The 16,356-nt window shown below is 40.7% G+C and overlaps 1 protein-coding gene across 5 annotated transcripts in view; it reads right to left on the bottom strand.

The window, feature by feature from the left end:
• SCML2 (Scm polycomb group protein like 2) overlaps window positions 1-16,356 on the bottom strand; it is a 75,188-nt gene that overhangs the window by 19,039 nt on the left and 39,793 nt on the right. For all 5 annotated transcript variants that reach the window (XM_036379379.1, XM_036379401.2, XM_054518568.1 and 2 more), the window contains one exon: window positions 6,229-6,479. In XM_036379379.1, the coding sequence (XP_036235272.1) occupies window positions 6,229-6,479 (251 nt within the window). The remainder of the gene's footprint in view (window positions 1-6,228; window positions 6,480-16,356) is intronic.

The raw sequence follows: 16,356 nt of genomic DNA, 5'->3' as shown, positions 1-16,356 counted from the left end.
GTATTTTCCTGTCCATGCCCTTCCAGCTGGGTTTATCACAGCTCAAGTAAGTTAGTTGGGCTGTGTATGTACTGCCATTAAAAACCTAACTCACATCTAAGTGTCAACATTACAGTGCACCTGTATTTTTCCTCAGCTTGTTTCAAAGGGGTTGAAATTGTCAAGTAACCACTTCCAGGAATTTTCAGGTGCTTCATGCAAGATATCAAACAAGCCTGTAGTTACAATCCAGTCATGCTGCTTGCCAATACCCTTTCCTTTCCCAAAGCAAACTTATTTGCAGCTTATCATACTACAGATAATCAGAGTTCAGAGCACAGCAATTTACAGATTAGTCCATGTACATTACTTTCTCCACCTGAGGAAAAGAGAATTTTGTTGTAATTTGGTTTGGACTAGGGTTTAGAAAGAAATGTGCACATGGAAGACATTTCACAGAATCACAGAATGTCCTGAGTTGGAAGGGACTCAAAAGGATCATTGAGTCCAACTCCTGGCCCTGCACAGGACACCCTAAGAGTCACACCTTGTGCCTGAGAGCGTCCAAACACCTCTTAAGCTCTGTCAGACTTGGTGCTGTGGCCACTTCCCTGGGGAGGCTTTTCCAGGCCCAACCACCCTCTGGGTGAAGAAACTTTTCCTGATATCCAACCTAAACCTCTCCTGACACAACTTCAGGCCATTCCCTTGTGTTCTGTCACTGGTCACCAGAAAGGAGATCAGTGATGTGTTTTGTCATACTATAAAAATACATCAAAAGAAATAATAAATTGGAGTTACCGCTTTTCCCTTCACCATTTATTCCTGCATGAGAACAGATTACTTTTTGACTCTCTTACCTAGCAAAAATTAGGAATGTAAGAGATCACCCACGGTCTTGGCATTGCTGAATGCAGCAGAGACTTTGGCAATGTGGTAAGGATTTACCATTAAAACTGGTACACAGAGAAGTAAAACTCAGCTAAGGAAGGCTAAGCCCTCTTCCATTTAGCAGTATTCATCCTCTACACTTTTAGAGAAGCCTATTTTTCAAGTAATGTATTGAAAACCATGTAGAAAGCAATCAGAATATACACCTTCCTAAAAGAAGCAGTGTTTAACTTCTTCATAAAACCTAGAAAGAATTAACTTTCTTCTGAAATCTAGGGCACTTAAAAAAATTCTGTGCCACTTACATTTCGGAGAAGATAGGTTTGGCTGGGGAAAGTACTTGACAATGTGGCACTGGGTGGAATCACCATGAACATTAAGAATAGACCACCAAGGCTTGGCATTGCATTGTGAATGAGATGAGGTGGCACAGAACCAAGGAGTGATGTACTTGTCAGGAACTGCCCATTTATCTTACCACTGGCTGACAGAAAGGTCTCCATCCTTAATACAGAAAAAAATGCACTTGGGAAGATTGAGGTTTTGATCTGAAGTCCAACATTCCTGAAGGTCCCCTCTAGCAGGGATTCTTGCAGGGGGGCAGTTTTCTTTTACAATGCTAAAAAATACCCATTTTTGGTATTGATATTGGTCAAATTGAGGAAAAATATGAGGGAATCAGGGAAAATGCAGGAATGAAAAGAAAATACAAACACTAAACTAAGAGGAACCATCCACTCTCCAGGCCAATGCACACATGTGGTGAGACTAGCTGGCTGTTTCCTAGCTTCTCCCTCAGAAGGGAATATAGCACATTATGCTTGCTCAGCTGAGGCTCTCATTTTGGAGCCCCCCCCCCATGATGGGCAGTGTTGTTTCATGAGACAGGCCACAATCCCAGCAGGGCTGGGCACAGTGGCTTTGTCTGGCTGGCCCCTGCCAGCTGGAAGGGCACACCAGCTCTGTCTGCCTGCAGAGAGCAGGGCTCACAGCTCATACCACCAGGACAACACCACCAGTTTCGTCCTCATGCTCAAAAACTCTTTTTTGTGGGGTTGAATTTAGGGCTGGTACCCACACTCAGATCAAGGGGTTTCCTCAAGCAATTCTGAAAGGAATTCTTTGCACTGTTATGCAAAGTGTACTTTTAAAATATAATGAAAGAGATGTACAGAGGTTCTTTCTTTATTATGGAAGAGTAAAAACATACAGTGCAAGCTGTGAGAAACAAATGAAAAACAAAATCCAACATGCATCTCATACTTACAGAGCTTAGAAAAAATTTAAATAAAGGAGAAAAATAATGCAACAGCTCAACATTTCTAGCTGTATAATAAAAGTTAGTATCTGCAAAATGATAAATACTGCAACATAACAAACCTAAAGGGGCAAAGAAATTCAAATAACTCTGCAGAGAGACAGGCAGATACCAATGTCCCTAAATACACCAAATAGCCAGCTCACACTTGAAGCACAACCATTTAGTGCAACATCTGGAGAGGGGTTTTTTTTGCATCAGTCTGGAGGGGTGGATGGAAGAAAAAAAAGCATTTTCAAGCCTCTAGGCACATACCACTTGCATATTTGCATACATACTGTGAGGTGTACAGGCTGTATGGCTGCACTTCATGTCAGACACACCCTGTCTGCAGAACTCCCACAAAGCCCCATTTCCTCTCTTTACCCTTATGCTAACAGGTGTAATAGTCCAAAGAAAAGTTTGCACATATGTATAACATCTTGGCAATTTAACCACTTACCAAAGCAATAACAGCCTTCTGTTAATTCTCAAAAGGAGCTAATTTTTCAAGTTTTTAATGCTTAAGTTAAAGTAAAAATTCCAAATTAGATGTATCAAACCTAGATTTTGCAAAACCTCTCTGTTGCCTGGTCCCACAGAAGAAATTAGAAGTTCACAGAGGTACCCCAGATTTGCTGCCTCAGGACAGGGTATGTCAGCACTAACACCCACTCCTCAAACAATATCTCCAAGCACTTCACACAAACCAGGTGTCAAATACTCCAAGCAGACACTTTCAGACACCTAGGGCCCAGAAGCCTCTTCTAAAGGCAAGGTACCTCCAACTATTGCTTCAAAACATAGATAAAGCCTCTCCATGTCTTTTTAATAAGAGTTAAAGACAAAATTCTTACATGCAAGTGCACATCCTGCCACACCTGAATAAGACCTTAAGATATGACAGTCCTGTGTTCAATGGTGTCCTTTAAAGCTCTGTCTAGACTTACAAAGAGCACCCTGCCCACCAGCTAAGCCTGGATAGGAGCACCTTTCTCCTCTTTAATCCCTGTCACTGTGCATTTTTATACACCAAGTAAGAGAGAAACAAAACTGGAGACCAATTCCATCAGTCTGGATGTCTGACTGCAAGGGGCAGGCAGCAGAGAAGAGTGCTCGGCTTTCAATTTATGGTCCCCAAAATATTTTTTTATCTTGTGATCATCATTTCAATGAAGTGCTGCTTCCAGTTTCATACTAGAGCTTCCAGCTATGCTCTAGTAATGCTACTTCACTAGCACTTCACCCTGACCAGCACAGTCACTGTAAGGGAGAATCCCCACCTTGCCATTACTACACCTCTTCCGAAGCATCATTAGGAATAGATCCCACAGCCCACACTGATACAGACTGGACAAGAGAAGTCCCAAGACTTCTACTTTTAGATTCTTGTTCAGAGGAAAGGGGAATGAACACAAAAAAACCCCCCAAAAATACCAGGAAAAAGCACTGCCCCCCCCACCTCCTCACTAGTGCTAATGCAAAGCAGGAAGGAGCACAAGGACAGCCTCAAATTGCCTGAGGAAAGACACTGCAGCATTGCTACTCTTCTTGGACAGCCTGCTGTGCATGAGCAAGCCTCAGAAAATAGACTGTACTTCCATGGCAATTCAAATTGCCCTAAGTCTGCCCTGCTGTGATCCTATTCTTCTTTGCAGCAGCTGTAGCATTTGTGCTTTTTTTGGAGTGGAGCAGACAAAGAAGGAAGTAGGAGGGATGGACGCTGTGCTACCTGTCTACCAGATCAGCTCCCTGAACTGGCTCATTTGGAGATTGTTCATATGCCAGTGCTGCTGTCAGTGGCAGTGAGCTGAGGGGACAGCAGTTGCAGTGTACACCTGACCAAGGATCCAGTGTGTACCTGACCAGAGAGCTGCAGTGTGGACCTGACCAGAGCTCCAGTGTGTACCTGACCAGAGCTCCAGTGTGTACCTGACCAGAGAGCTCCAGTGTGTACCTGACCAGAGCTCCAGTGTGTGCCTGACCAAAGAGCTCCAGTGTGTGCCTGACCAGAGCTCCAGTGTGTGCCTAACCAGAGCTCCAGTGTGTACCTACCAGAGAGCTCCAGTGTGTGCCTGACCAGAGCTCCAGTGTGTGCCTAAACAGAGCTCCAGTGTGTACCTATCAGAGAGCTCCAGTGTGTGCCTGACCAGAGCTCCAGTGTGTGCCTAACCAGAGCTCCAGTGTGTACCTGACCAGAGCTCCAGTGTGTACCTGACCAGAGAGCTCCAGTGTGTACCTGACCAGAGAGCTCCAGTGTGTGCCTGACCAGAGAGCTCCAGTGTGTGCCTGACCAGAGCTCCAGTGTGTGCCTGACCAGAGAGCTCCAGTGTGTGCCTGACCAGAGCTCCAGTGTGTGCCTGACCAGAGAGCTCCAATGTGTACCTGACCAGAGAGCTCCAGTGTGTGCCTGACCAGAGAGCTCCAGTGTGTACCTGACCAGAGAGCTCCAGTGTGTGCCTGACCAGAGAGCTCCAGTGTGTGCCTGACCAGAGCTCCAATGTGTGCCTGACCAGAGCTCCAGTGTGTACCTAACCAGAGAGCTCCAGTGTGTGCCTGACCAGAGCTCCAGTGTGTGCCTGACCAGAGCTCCAATGTGTACCTGACCAGAGCTCCAGTGTGTGCCTGACCAGAGCTCCAGTGTGTACCTGACCAGAGCTCCAGTGTGTGCCTGACCAGAGAGCTCCAGTGTGTGCCTGACCAGAGAGCTCCAATGTGTATCTGACCAGAGCTCCAGTGTGTGCCTGACCAGAGAGCTGCAGTGTGTGCCTGACCAGAGCTCCAGTGTGTACCTGACCAGAGCTCCAGTGTGTGCCTGACCAGAGAGCTCCAGTGTGTACCTGACCAGAGAGCTGCAGTGTGTACCTGACCAAGAGCTCCAGTGTGTACCTGACCAGAGAGCTCCAGTGTGTGCCTGACCAGAGCTCCAGTGTGTGCCTGACCAGAGCTCCAGTGTGTACCTGACCAAAGAGCTCCAGTGTGTACCTGACCAGAGCTCCAGTGTGTGCCTGACCAGAGCTCCAGTGTGTGCCTAACCAGAGCTCCAGTGTGTGCCTGACCAGAGATCTCCAGTGTGTACCTGACCAGAGCTCCAGTGTGTGCCTGACCAGAGAGCTCCAGTGTGTACCTGACCAGAGCTCCAGTGTGTGCCTGACCAGAGAGCTCCAGTGTGTACCTGACCAGAGCTCCAGTGTGTGCCTGACCAGAGAGCTCCAGTGTGTGCCTGACCAGAGAGCTGCAGTGTGTACCTGACCAGAGAGCTCCAGTGTGTGCCTGACCAGAGAGCTCCAGTGTGTGCCTGACCAGAGAGCTCCAGTGTGTGCCTGACCAGAGCTCCAGTGTGTACCTGACCAGAGAGCTCCAGTGTGTGCCTGACCAGAGCTCCAGTGTGTACCTGACCAGAGAGCTCCAGTGTGTGCCTGACCAGAGCTCCAGTGTGTACCTGACCAAAGAGCTCCACCAGAGCTGAAGCTGGAGGCAGCTGCCAATGCTGCAGGTCTGACTCAGCTGGGCAGGGAGAAAGGCATCATGCCTTTCAGACCAGGGCAGAATTAGGCCCACATCTGGAGAAAAAGAAGCTTCCTGCCTCATGCTAGTAGAACCTCCAGGATTAGGGAGTATCCACAAGATTCATTTGGAAAATCCTGCTGTATGCTTAAAAAGCTTAAATTATGCAACGAAGTCCCCACTGTTTTTAATTCTGTGTTTCTAAACCTGAAAAAAACCCCAAAAATTGCAAGCTATAGATATGGTTCAGTAAAAAACTAACCCAAACTAAAAAGCTTAAATGCTTCCCTGTCTCTCTACTTCAGAATAGCATTTTTCAACACCTATTACTCACCCATAAATAAAACAGTAATCTTGTTTGGGAATAAAATAATCCACAGGATCTTATACTAAAATATTCCAGAAGAGCTATTCTAAACTTTTTCTTGTAATCAGTTGCTGAAAACAGTAAAGCCCTGAAGGCTGAAGAAAAGATAGAAAATTAGGTGATAATAATAAAAAAATCTCACTGCAAAATTCTGCAATATAAAATAAAGTAGTAGATAAGGACTAACCTTTTTTCCAGGTTTTAAACTTTTTTTCCTTGTTTTAAGATTTTCAGTATGAGAGGTGCTTTTTGTCAGGGGAATATTTTTAGGAGACCTGCCCTTCTTGGGAACTGCAGACTGTCCAGGGGGTTTGCCCCGACCTGGTTTCCTGCCCCGCTGCGCTGGTACTGGAGCAGATTTCTGTGGAGACTGCATTGAACGCCGGGTCACTTTGGAAGGGGAAGATTGGATTTTTGCACTGCTCTTTGTAATGGAAACTGAGGAAAAACAAAAACAAAAGGGAAGGGGGGGAAAACCTCAAAATGAACAATGGAAAGCAACTTTTCTAACAAAGGCTTAAAAAAATAAAAGTGTACTGCACAATTAACATTGTAAAATGAATATACTTTTAACTTTGAACTTAAGTAGCTGGCATGAAACTACAGAACTTCATTGACGCCAAAGAGAGAACTCTTTGTACCCATTCTTTTACAGGGACTTTCCTAAGAGAAACACATTCAAATAAAAATTGGGAAAAAAACCCAAGAATTAATCCACTCACCTTATAAATGCTTCCCATAATTTAATTACAATATTTATAAAGTGCCATTCATCAAGAAGGCCTTCAAAAATACTTCACGAATTATACAGCTTATATTACATCCCTTTTCTGCTAAGAGCAGCTTCCACAACTACAAGACATGCAAACTACTTCTAGGGAGCTACAAAACAACTTTGAGCAAAAAAGAAAATCATCCCAGTGACGAGGAGAAACTGATGACAGGCAAAATGTCTTTAATGAGTATTTGTCTGAGATGCTGATTTAGAAAGTTAAGCTCACATAACCATACCCAGATTTTTCTACCAGGGGCCATTTCAAAGAAAGGATTCCAAAAATCAAACACAAAGTATCATTTTTCTTCATTCTTAACACTGAAGTGATTTTCTCCCATGAGATGGGTTAATCTCTCCAATTCAATATGGGATCCCAACAGATATCCACTTGGATATGTTCCAATATGCAAATGCTGTGATAGCATTGTAATCTGGTGTGAGGCTCTCAGATGTAACCAGATTTCATTAAATTAAAACTTCCTAGTGAACAGGTCTTTTCCACCCAACTCGCTCTTCTCTGAAATAATGATAGTTTTATTTTAACAATTCCCTTCCCAATGGACAGATTAGAACACCAAAAGGATGCCAAACAGAACATGAGGACCTACCCTCAATGAACCTGCTACAGCAGCACCTGTGGCCAACAAAAAGCAAATATTAAGTCCCTGTGGCCAACAAATACTCCATTCTGTTGGCCCAACTGCTGGCAGGCAGATGCAGAAATTGCAGGACAAGTAAGTAGAAGATGAAATAGGGAAATAGGGAAATTTTTTGACATCAAACCACCTTTGCTGAGAGGTATTGGAAAGAAGCACACAACATATTTGAAACAATGTGAAACCTCTACACTAAAATCAGACAGCTTTCTAGTGTCAAACTACCCCTATCACAGCCTTTTGCATCTTGCTGATAGTGAAATTCATGTGATTCACCCCAACCTTATATACCATAAACTTAATGTGACATAAGTTAGAGAAGTACTGCAAGTTAAGAGTTAAAGCAGGCTTTGACTGTGTCAGTCATCAGTGCCTGATTCAAAGCACTAATTCATACTGGAGATGGAGCATAGGGGGCTGTTAATTCTGGATTTTATTTTTTTTTTTAAATTTGGAATCTTTATTCCCTAGAATATATTAGTATGTCGAAGCTTTCTGGTAAGCAAGTAAAACAAAAAATAAAAGACAAAGATACTTTTGAAATAAGAGATTGAGAAAATAAAATATTTAAAGATTGAGTAACAATTTTAATGTCAAGCTCTATAAATCATATTCAACTTAACATTCCAGCACCTTGCTTTACAACTGTTCCTTTAACCCTGTATCTTCATTCAGGAGTTAACTGTTATTAAGTATTTGCAATAGAAAATGTCACTATTTTCAAATTCACTAAGATTAAATACACACTGCACACAGACTTCTTATAAAATACAAGCACTACTGACACACATTTCTAAAGCAGGAGGAGCATTTACATACATTGCTATTTGCCTGATTCAGTTACTAATCTAATATTCCTTAATGGCAGTTCAGAAGAAATCTCTTCATTATGGCTGGTTGCAGTCCTAATACATCAAATGCAGACCTGATATCCTGAGGTATCTGAGAAGGACCACCTTCTGGATGTACAAAGTGACCACTTTCCTTTTATTTATGTTTGCCAAAACATCTTTTCATATGCGATGACAAAATAAGATGAACAGAATTTTAACCAAATGCTGGCACAGCATTACTCTTATGTTCCTGAATTGCTGAACGACAACTCACGTTAAGCTGTATATCTGGAAAGCAAAACAAGATCAACTGTATGCTGTACAATGCAATACTACATATTATACTTACAACAATATAAATGCAGCTATTTTATTTATTTGTGCCCCACAATTATGCATTGAACAAAACAATTATGACCTTGGAAAGAAACGTTGTTTAACAAATTCTTTGTGCTTCTGCCTATGCTGAAATCTAGCAAATGCATTTCTAGTCTCCCACAGTAAAGACATAGCTGTTGTTAAATACACACTACTTTCAAGTCAATAGGTTCTAGGAGCACAGGTAAAAGTTTTGGACACTGGGCAATCCCTACTCCCTTCCAGAAGGACATTTACCAGACAAAGAGTAACAATGCAAACAGCTCCAGCCACTTCCTGCTGCCCTCTTGAACCACACACATCAAGCACTACCTTATCTCAGCATCTTCCTACCTGTATATGCCAGAGGACCAAATATGAGCAGCATTAACCATTAAGGGAGTGAGGGGAATCAGGTCCCACTTGGTATTTTTCCTTCTGCCTAGGGCTGAAGCTGCTTTTTTTAATAGGCAGGACTGCAACAAAGCCCATGCTGCCTGGGCAGCATCCCAGAGATAGCAGCAAATGAGGAAGCTGCTATTTGCATTTGTTGATTTAAGAGAGGATGGGGGGAGCACAAGGGAGCGGGAGACTGCTAAAGTAATTCCCATATTGTCTGCAGGCTGTATTGACAGTGATCATCAGTCACCTGCTCATACTTCCCTCACCCTGGCCTTCAGAGGGAGACCAAAGGTTACACTGGGTCACAGGATCTGGGGGAAATGAAAAGACATGCAAAATCAAGCTGCCAACCCACTGCATCTGTAGACAGAGTTATCCCCACTAGGCCACATGTTCCAAAAACTAAGACACTTTAATAGTCTCATGAGAACTTGTTAAAATATAACAACGAAGAGAATAGAGAGGAAAAATGCCAAGCTCTGCTTGCAATTACTGCAGTATTTAGCTGGGATATTTACAACCAAAAAAGCACATTTGCCTTTTGAGGATGCTGCTTTGCATCACAAAGGCCCTCTCATTTGCACAAAGAGAATCAAGCATTTGTGTCATGTTGCTCATCTACAGAAATGTCCGCCTCTCCACTTTCAGGAATGGGATGCATTGCATGGCTTTCCTTCCCAAATATCTTGTTAAGAGCCAAAACCTGTACAGGCACCCTGAGTAACTGAAGAACAAAGGTCACACTACACAGATACACTTTACCATAGAAATGTTAGCAACTAAGCAGCACTTTCAGAGTTCACAGAGCTCCAATCATACTGCCACGTTTGTGTGGGCTATAGGTACCTAGCCCTCCATGCAACTCACAGCTTTCATACTTTCAAATACTTCTCTTTCAAAACATTCTTTCCTTCCTCCCAAAACGGTTCTGTGACAATCCCAACACCTGTGAACTTTGCATTTAATATAAGAGAAACCCCAGATCCTGTATTTTGGAACTCACAACCTGGAGATGCACGGCCACCACTCAGTCCCTTGCTGAAACAAGCAGATCCACTGCAATCAACTGAGCCCATTTGCATGAAAAGGACCCAAAAGGTTACATCTCACATGAGGGCCAAATTCTGCTGGCAGAAGTAGAAAAGCTTTGGCCCAGACACAGGTAGAACTGCAAAACTGACCCCAGAATGTTATCTCCAAGATCTCTTGCCAGAATAAGTAACATATTTAAGACAACTGTGAAATCTGAAGCTACTGAAACCTCCAGTACTTGGGAAGGGGATGGAACAGATGACAGCTCAAAAGCCTGAATTCTCATGCAATTCTAATTAGTAAAATTCCCTCAAATAATCAGCAGTGACAGTTTCACTCCATGTTTTTATGGAAAGCAGGGGAAAAAAAAATGTTCAGATTTGTAATATTTAAACATTATAAATCTCCCATTCGTTAGTGCCACAGAACAGCAATTACAAGACAAGAATTAAAACAACTGATGGGAAATTACACAAAGCAAGGTAGGGGCTCAATGCTATGCATTCTGTGAACACAGAATTGCTACCTGAGGTGAAGGTGCCAATTAGGCCAGTAAAAAAAGTAGCTCACTTTTTAAAATCAGATTTTCTTTCAAGAGATAAATAATTCTATTTGTACTGTAGTATTGTTCCTATGCCCCCCCAATATATAAACCCAATGTTTTTCTGAGAATATAAAAGCTTGGTCCTTCTGTCATGTACAGACAAAAAAAAAAAAAAAAAAAAAAAAAAAAAAAAAAAAAGGCAAAGAGGTTTAGCAACTTACCCTAAATCCATGTGAGCATTCCACAGGAGAAGTAATGGAAACATATCTGCTGAGTTCTAGCCTGGAGTTTTAACTATAAAACTAACCTTCTTTAATACAGTCAGTTATTATCATGATAGTTTTGACAACTGGCAAAAGAAGTGGAAAAGATTAGCAATTTTTTCAAAACAGCTTAGTGCCAAGGATTATAAAAATTTATGTCCTTATGTCTCAATTGAACAACAGAGCCATACAAAACTGTAATTATCTGTACTACATTCCACCTCTTCCTATCTGTGTATGGATGACTCCTTGTTATGAGGTAGCTGTGAGATACTAATTGATATGTAGCTATGATACAAAATCAGGTGTAAGTCATTATTCTGCTATCTAAAAAGCAACATCACACTTGGAAACTTCAACAACCACCTTGGCAAGACATGGACACTACAGCTTGAAACTTTCTTCTTTCTAGATTTTAGTTTCTGTTACCAATATAATAAAAGAAATAGGAAGTCTCCGTCTTTGTGAAAATTTTTAGCCTACTTTACACAAGACTGAAAGGCAAAATGGAGACTGACAAGTAATGTAAGACAGAAATGGATGAAAGAAAAAAAAAGCATTCCTCTCCCAGTGACCTCCCCAGGCAGCACTGTAGCACCTTCAGTCCCTCAGTCCTTCACCCCCATCCCCAGTCTGCCACATTTTCAAGAGGTAGGCAAGCCAGACCCTACAGAAATGACCACTGAAAATACTGTTTAAGATCCATCAAAACCCACTGCTAACCAAATTAACACTCATCACTTCCAAAAAAAACAACTTCTATGAGCTAAGATGGGGCAGGGAATTTGTGGGACTTGGGGGGTTACAGGCAAACAGAAGAAAGACTCCTGGAAGATCTTTTCAGTTAGTCCCCAGAAATCAAGAACTGTGAAAAGCCAGCTTCTAGTCTCATCCTTCAACAAGCATTGCCATTACAACCACACTAGCAAAAAAACCTAAACCAGAAAAACCCCAACAAAAAACTCCTTATACTTTGTTGATAATTTGGAAGGAAGGAAGACAAGGAAGACAGCAAGCAAGTAACTTGAGCTATCAAAACAGCATCAACTTGAGTTACCTGAAGTGAACTTAGATGTGCTGGTGATGAATCTGTCAATAAGCCCAGCAAGGCCCAGCTCTACAAACTGGGTACAAATTTAACAACCTGACTTTTCTCTCAATCATTACTGATTCTGCCCTGGTTTTGCCATTATTTTTTCCCCAAATAGCATAAACAGGATGAAAGAAGGGCCCAAAAATGACAGAATAAAATGCAACAAGCTTCCAGGGAAGAAAAAAGACACACAGAGCACGGATAGTACAATGCAACAATTTGTTTTGTCTCAGCACGTGACTGATACTCTGGACATAGCCTATAGCTACTAACGCAGATTCGGAAAATATCTACTCAATCACATCCACCAGTAGGGCACCACAACCATTGGCTGTGGCTTGGCACACCTGGGTTAGCAACCCTTTACTCTTTTGTCCCCACAGGAGTAGGGTGTTTTATTACTCAAGCTGCAGGTGGGAGGTCTGTACAGTAGTACAACTTTCTGTTTAGACTATACTGAAATACCTGCAGTGTCCATAAGACCCAAATTAAAAAAAAAGTCCATGTAGCAGTCAAAAATACATGTGTTGGAGTACTTCCAATTTACAAGAAAATTACAATTACCTTATAAATAAACATGGTAAGATGACAGGGAATCCAGACTTACAATAAGGTCACATCTTTTGGAAAGGCAAAACCTTTATTCTCTCTTAAGTGATTAGTGTTCTGTAGCAGCACTATCCAAGCCTTGCTGCAAGATGTCAAGAAACATTAATACCAAATAAAAAAAGCTTAACATTTGAGAGAATGTGGCAAATCAGGTTTTAGCCTGAAGCACTGAGGAGTTTTTCATGTACAATTCTGAAGACAGCATAAATCTGCTTACTGTGTGTGTCTGACTTAACTACTGTGATCTGCTCATGAAGAGAAGCTGGCTGCAGTGACAGAAAAATAAAACCTCCAGCAGTATGAAATTTTACCACTTCACTTTTTTTTTAATGAAACTTAATTACCATGCTTATCTGATTTTTTTTTGGCTACTCTAAACATCACAGAGTCTTCACAGATCTTACTATAGCTCTGTATAAAGTTTCAACACTTCTTTTGTTTCATCTGCAAACATGGAAAATACTTAGGTTTGTACTGATGTCGCACATTTGTGCACAACTCAGCTGAAAACATACCAGAGCTTTTTTTCACATAATTTCATCAACAACAGAGATCTGCATAAAGTAAACATTGAGAAAATGACTGAAAATTAAATAAAACTAAGAAATCATAAAGACAAATAAGATATTTTTAAATCTCTGCTTGAGTCTGTACTGCTCTTTTGCTGAAAACAGTTTTAAAAGGAGATCTTTAACATCAACATGCTGATTAGCATAATGAAAGAAGATTGCTCTCACTGACAATAAATGCACTAAATTAGGAGAAAAGCAATGATGGGACACAGGGTGTGGAAGAGGGGGAGACAGGAGAGTGAAAGAAAGAATATGACTAATGGTAAAAACAACATTGTATCATGGTTTTGGTTGTTTTTTTTAAATTATTTTATCATCTTCCTTGGGCCTCCCAAATTTTTAGAGCACAGAGAGCAGTTCCAATTTTTTGAGTTCTTTGCATCACCTTTATCCTTCAAAAATCCAGCTTCATAAGGCTGGGGGGATCATGAATATGTAGAAACTGATCCCCCTCTTTCTGCTCACATCTAAATGATAGATAGTAGTTAATACTGAAATCAATCTTTGCAGGTGAAATTACTTATTGTTTCCCACATGGCTTGTCCCCAGTTGTTCTTTTGTTTTCTCTCTTTTATGAAAAAGGTATTACTTCTATTATAAATAAAAAGGTGGGTTGCCTAAGTAACTGCCATTTACATGTAATAACTAAACAGTAAAATGAATTTATACAGAAACAGCAAATAGAAATTGTTCTGACAATCTCCAGTCACCTGCTGCTTACTTCAATCATAAGCCTCAAAATACAACAAGCCACAAAGCAATACATGAATATCAAGAATATTCTTGGGTATAGTAACAGATTTCTATTATTCAACAGAGTAAAGTAAAAATTACAATCTATTGTGGTTAAATAGAAAAGTACAATACATTTGGCCTAGAAAAGAGTGAATAAAAAAACATGCAGAAGATATAAAACTTTAAAATCCTTCTTAAAGTATATCAAAAGCATAAGTTACATGGACCCAAGAGATGACCAGATTTTAGAATAAGCAAATGCAGAAGGTAACACTAAAACAAGACTGAATTTATTTTGCATTCATACTCACTCCAAGGAAGCACACAGTATCAGTATAAGTCCAAAAATTCCAAATATCAATTAATGAATAATCATGGAAGGAACAGAAAACATAACAGAAGGCACCACTATGTCACTAAGCTTCCATATATTGTGCACTTCTGGATCCAGTGGCTCAAAAATGCTGTAAGTGAAAAGGAAACAGTACAGAAGAACAAGGGTGACCAGAGGAATAAAACTGACTCCTGAACAACACCACCAAAATCTTCCTGTACAAGTACTGGAAGTACAAGAACCTGTTTCAGTACAAGAAACCAAGGACAACAAATGAAACTACCAGCAAGGAAAAGGAATTTCTCCTTTTCCACAAAAAATATACTCAAGTAGAGAATGCCTTGTGCTTTAGGTGCTAAAAAGGATGTTGTAGGTGCTAAAAGTTCAGATGGCTCCAGTACATAATAGAACAGCTTAGATCAAGTTCCTCCCCTTTTATGCTGAGTACCTGAGAAAGCAATCAGCATAAAAGCATTATTCTGGGCTTGGAAAGACCGTGGCTGCAGATGGACAGATACTAGGAACACTTGAGCAAACCTGTCTCCTATGTGCTTATAATTTTCTTCAGACATTTGCTTTCAGCCAGTGCTGGAGGAAACCTTCAAGAGCAGATGGTCCTTCGATGGTCCAGCACAGACCAGTGTCAATCTCTTTCATTAGGTACTTTTCACAACACTGGTTGTGTTTTTTAGTCTTCTCTAAAAGCATTTAAATGACCAAGAGACACAGAGAAAACAATCTACTGCATCCTTAAAATATTAACCCTGAGGCAGTGGGCCAAGCCAACATCAAGCACTGAAGTCAAACCATACATGACCAATAAGTACTGTTGGAGATATTTCTAATGACACAAACTACAATGTTAGCTAAGCACAGCTTCTGATAGCATAAATATTGAATGGTACATTGCATACCACTGTGCACATATCCTGACATCCAGCCAGGTCCACTGAAGTCACACCTTCTGATAAGGACCAAAGACAAAACATAAATATTAGGGCCTGAAAGCTATCAACAGTTGGTCCAAAACAACTTTTCACCCAACATCTCTGTATTATCTTTTCTCTTAGTTCATGAGCTAATAGCAATGAGAGGTACAGAAGATACAGTTGTAAAGAGTAAAGATAACACAAAATCTGGTCTGAATAACCCAAATCCTAGAAGCCTGTTCTTAAACACCTCCCGTGGCAGAGGTCCTACATTCTCTCTGGGTGTCCTAAAAGGCCAAGACAGTAGACAGTTGAAATACAATCTTCCCTAATTTGTATACTGTCTCCCTTACTGCATTTAATCTCTCTTTCAAAAGGTTAAATTAGACCCCAAAAATATATCTTATGGCAGGAAATTGTTGTACTAGGTATGAATGAAATTTAAGGAATTTAAATTTAAAGCAAGAGCAATTCTTCTCTTTCATACTTTGATTGCAGGATACTGGCTTTGCATGTTCACTAAGATCTGAGGCTTTTTTCAGCCCTCTAAGTAGAGATTTAACACATTTAAATGTTTTCAGCTTTACAAAAATCAAGAATACTTTTCATATTCACTCTGGAATTCAAGCCACACTTAAATCAATTATTTTCACTTTTTATTGCAGAAATTCAAGCCAGAAATACTGAGGTAACCAGCAGGAAAAAGTTCCAGACCAAAATAACACTTCAATACTCCAAGGAAATTCCTACAATGTAGTACCTGTAATATTTTCTTCCTTAACAGGAGTAGTTAATGTTAGTATGATGTAATAAAGAATCCTGACAACATCATCATATTTCTGAATTCAAACGACTTGATTGTACTCTCCTTGAAGCTATTATTTAAATCTTAATAAAGGATTGTCATTGCAGTTCTTTAGTGGCTCCATAGCAATCAAATAACAGTGAAAAACCTAACCTGAGAGCAAAAAATATTTCATCCAGATATGTAAATTCAACAAGTGTGTATAACACTTACAAACATAAAACATAAAATAAATAAAAATAACAACACAAAGCAAAATAGAAATAACAAATTATTTATGCTTAGAATGAATAGTGGAAAAATGAATACACAATTTCAATAAAACTGCAGTTAACTTTGGCCTCACTTTTGGAAACAAAAATAAAAACCACTCCAG

This window comes from Molothrus ater, chromosome 2 (genome assembly GCF_012460135.2).
Source record: "Molothrus ater isolate BHLD 08-10-18 breed brown headed cowbird chromosome 2, BPBGC_Mater_1.1, whole genome shotgun sequence".
NCBI lineage: Eukaryota > Metazoa > Chordata > Aves > Passeriformes > Icteridae > Molothrus > Molothrus ater.
This window is presented reverse-complemented; position numbering and strand designations above follow the sequence as displayed.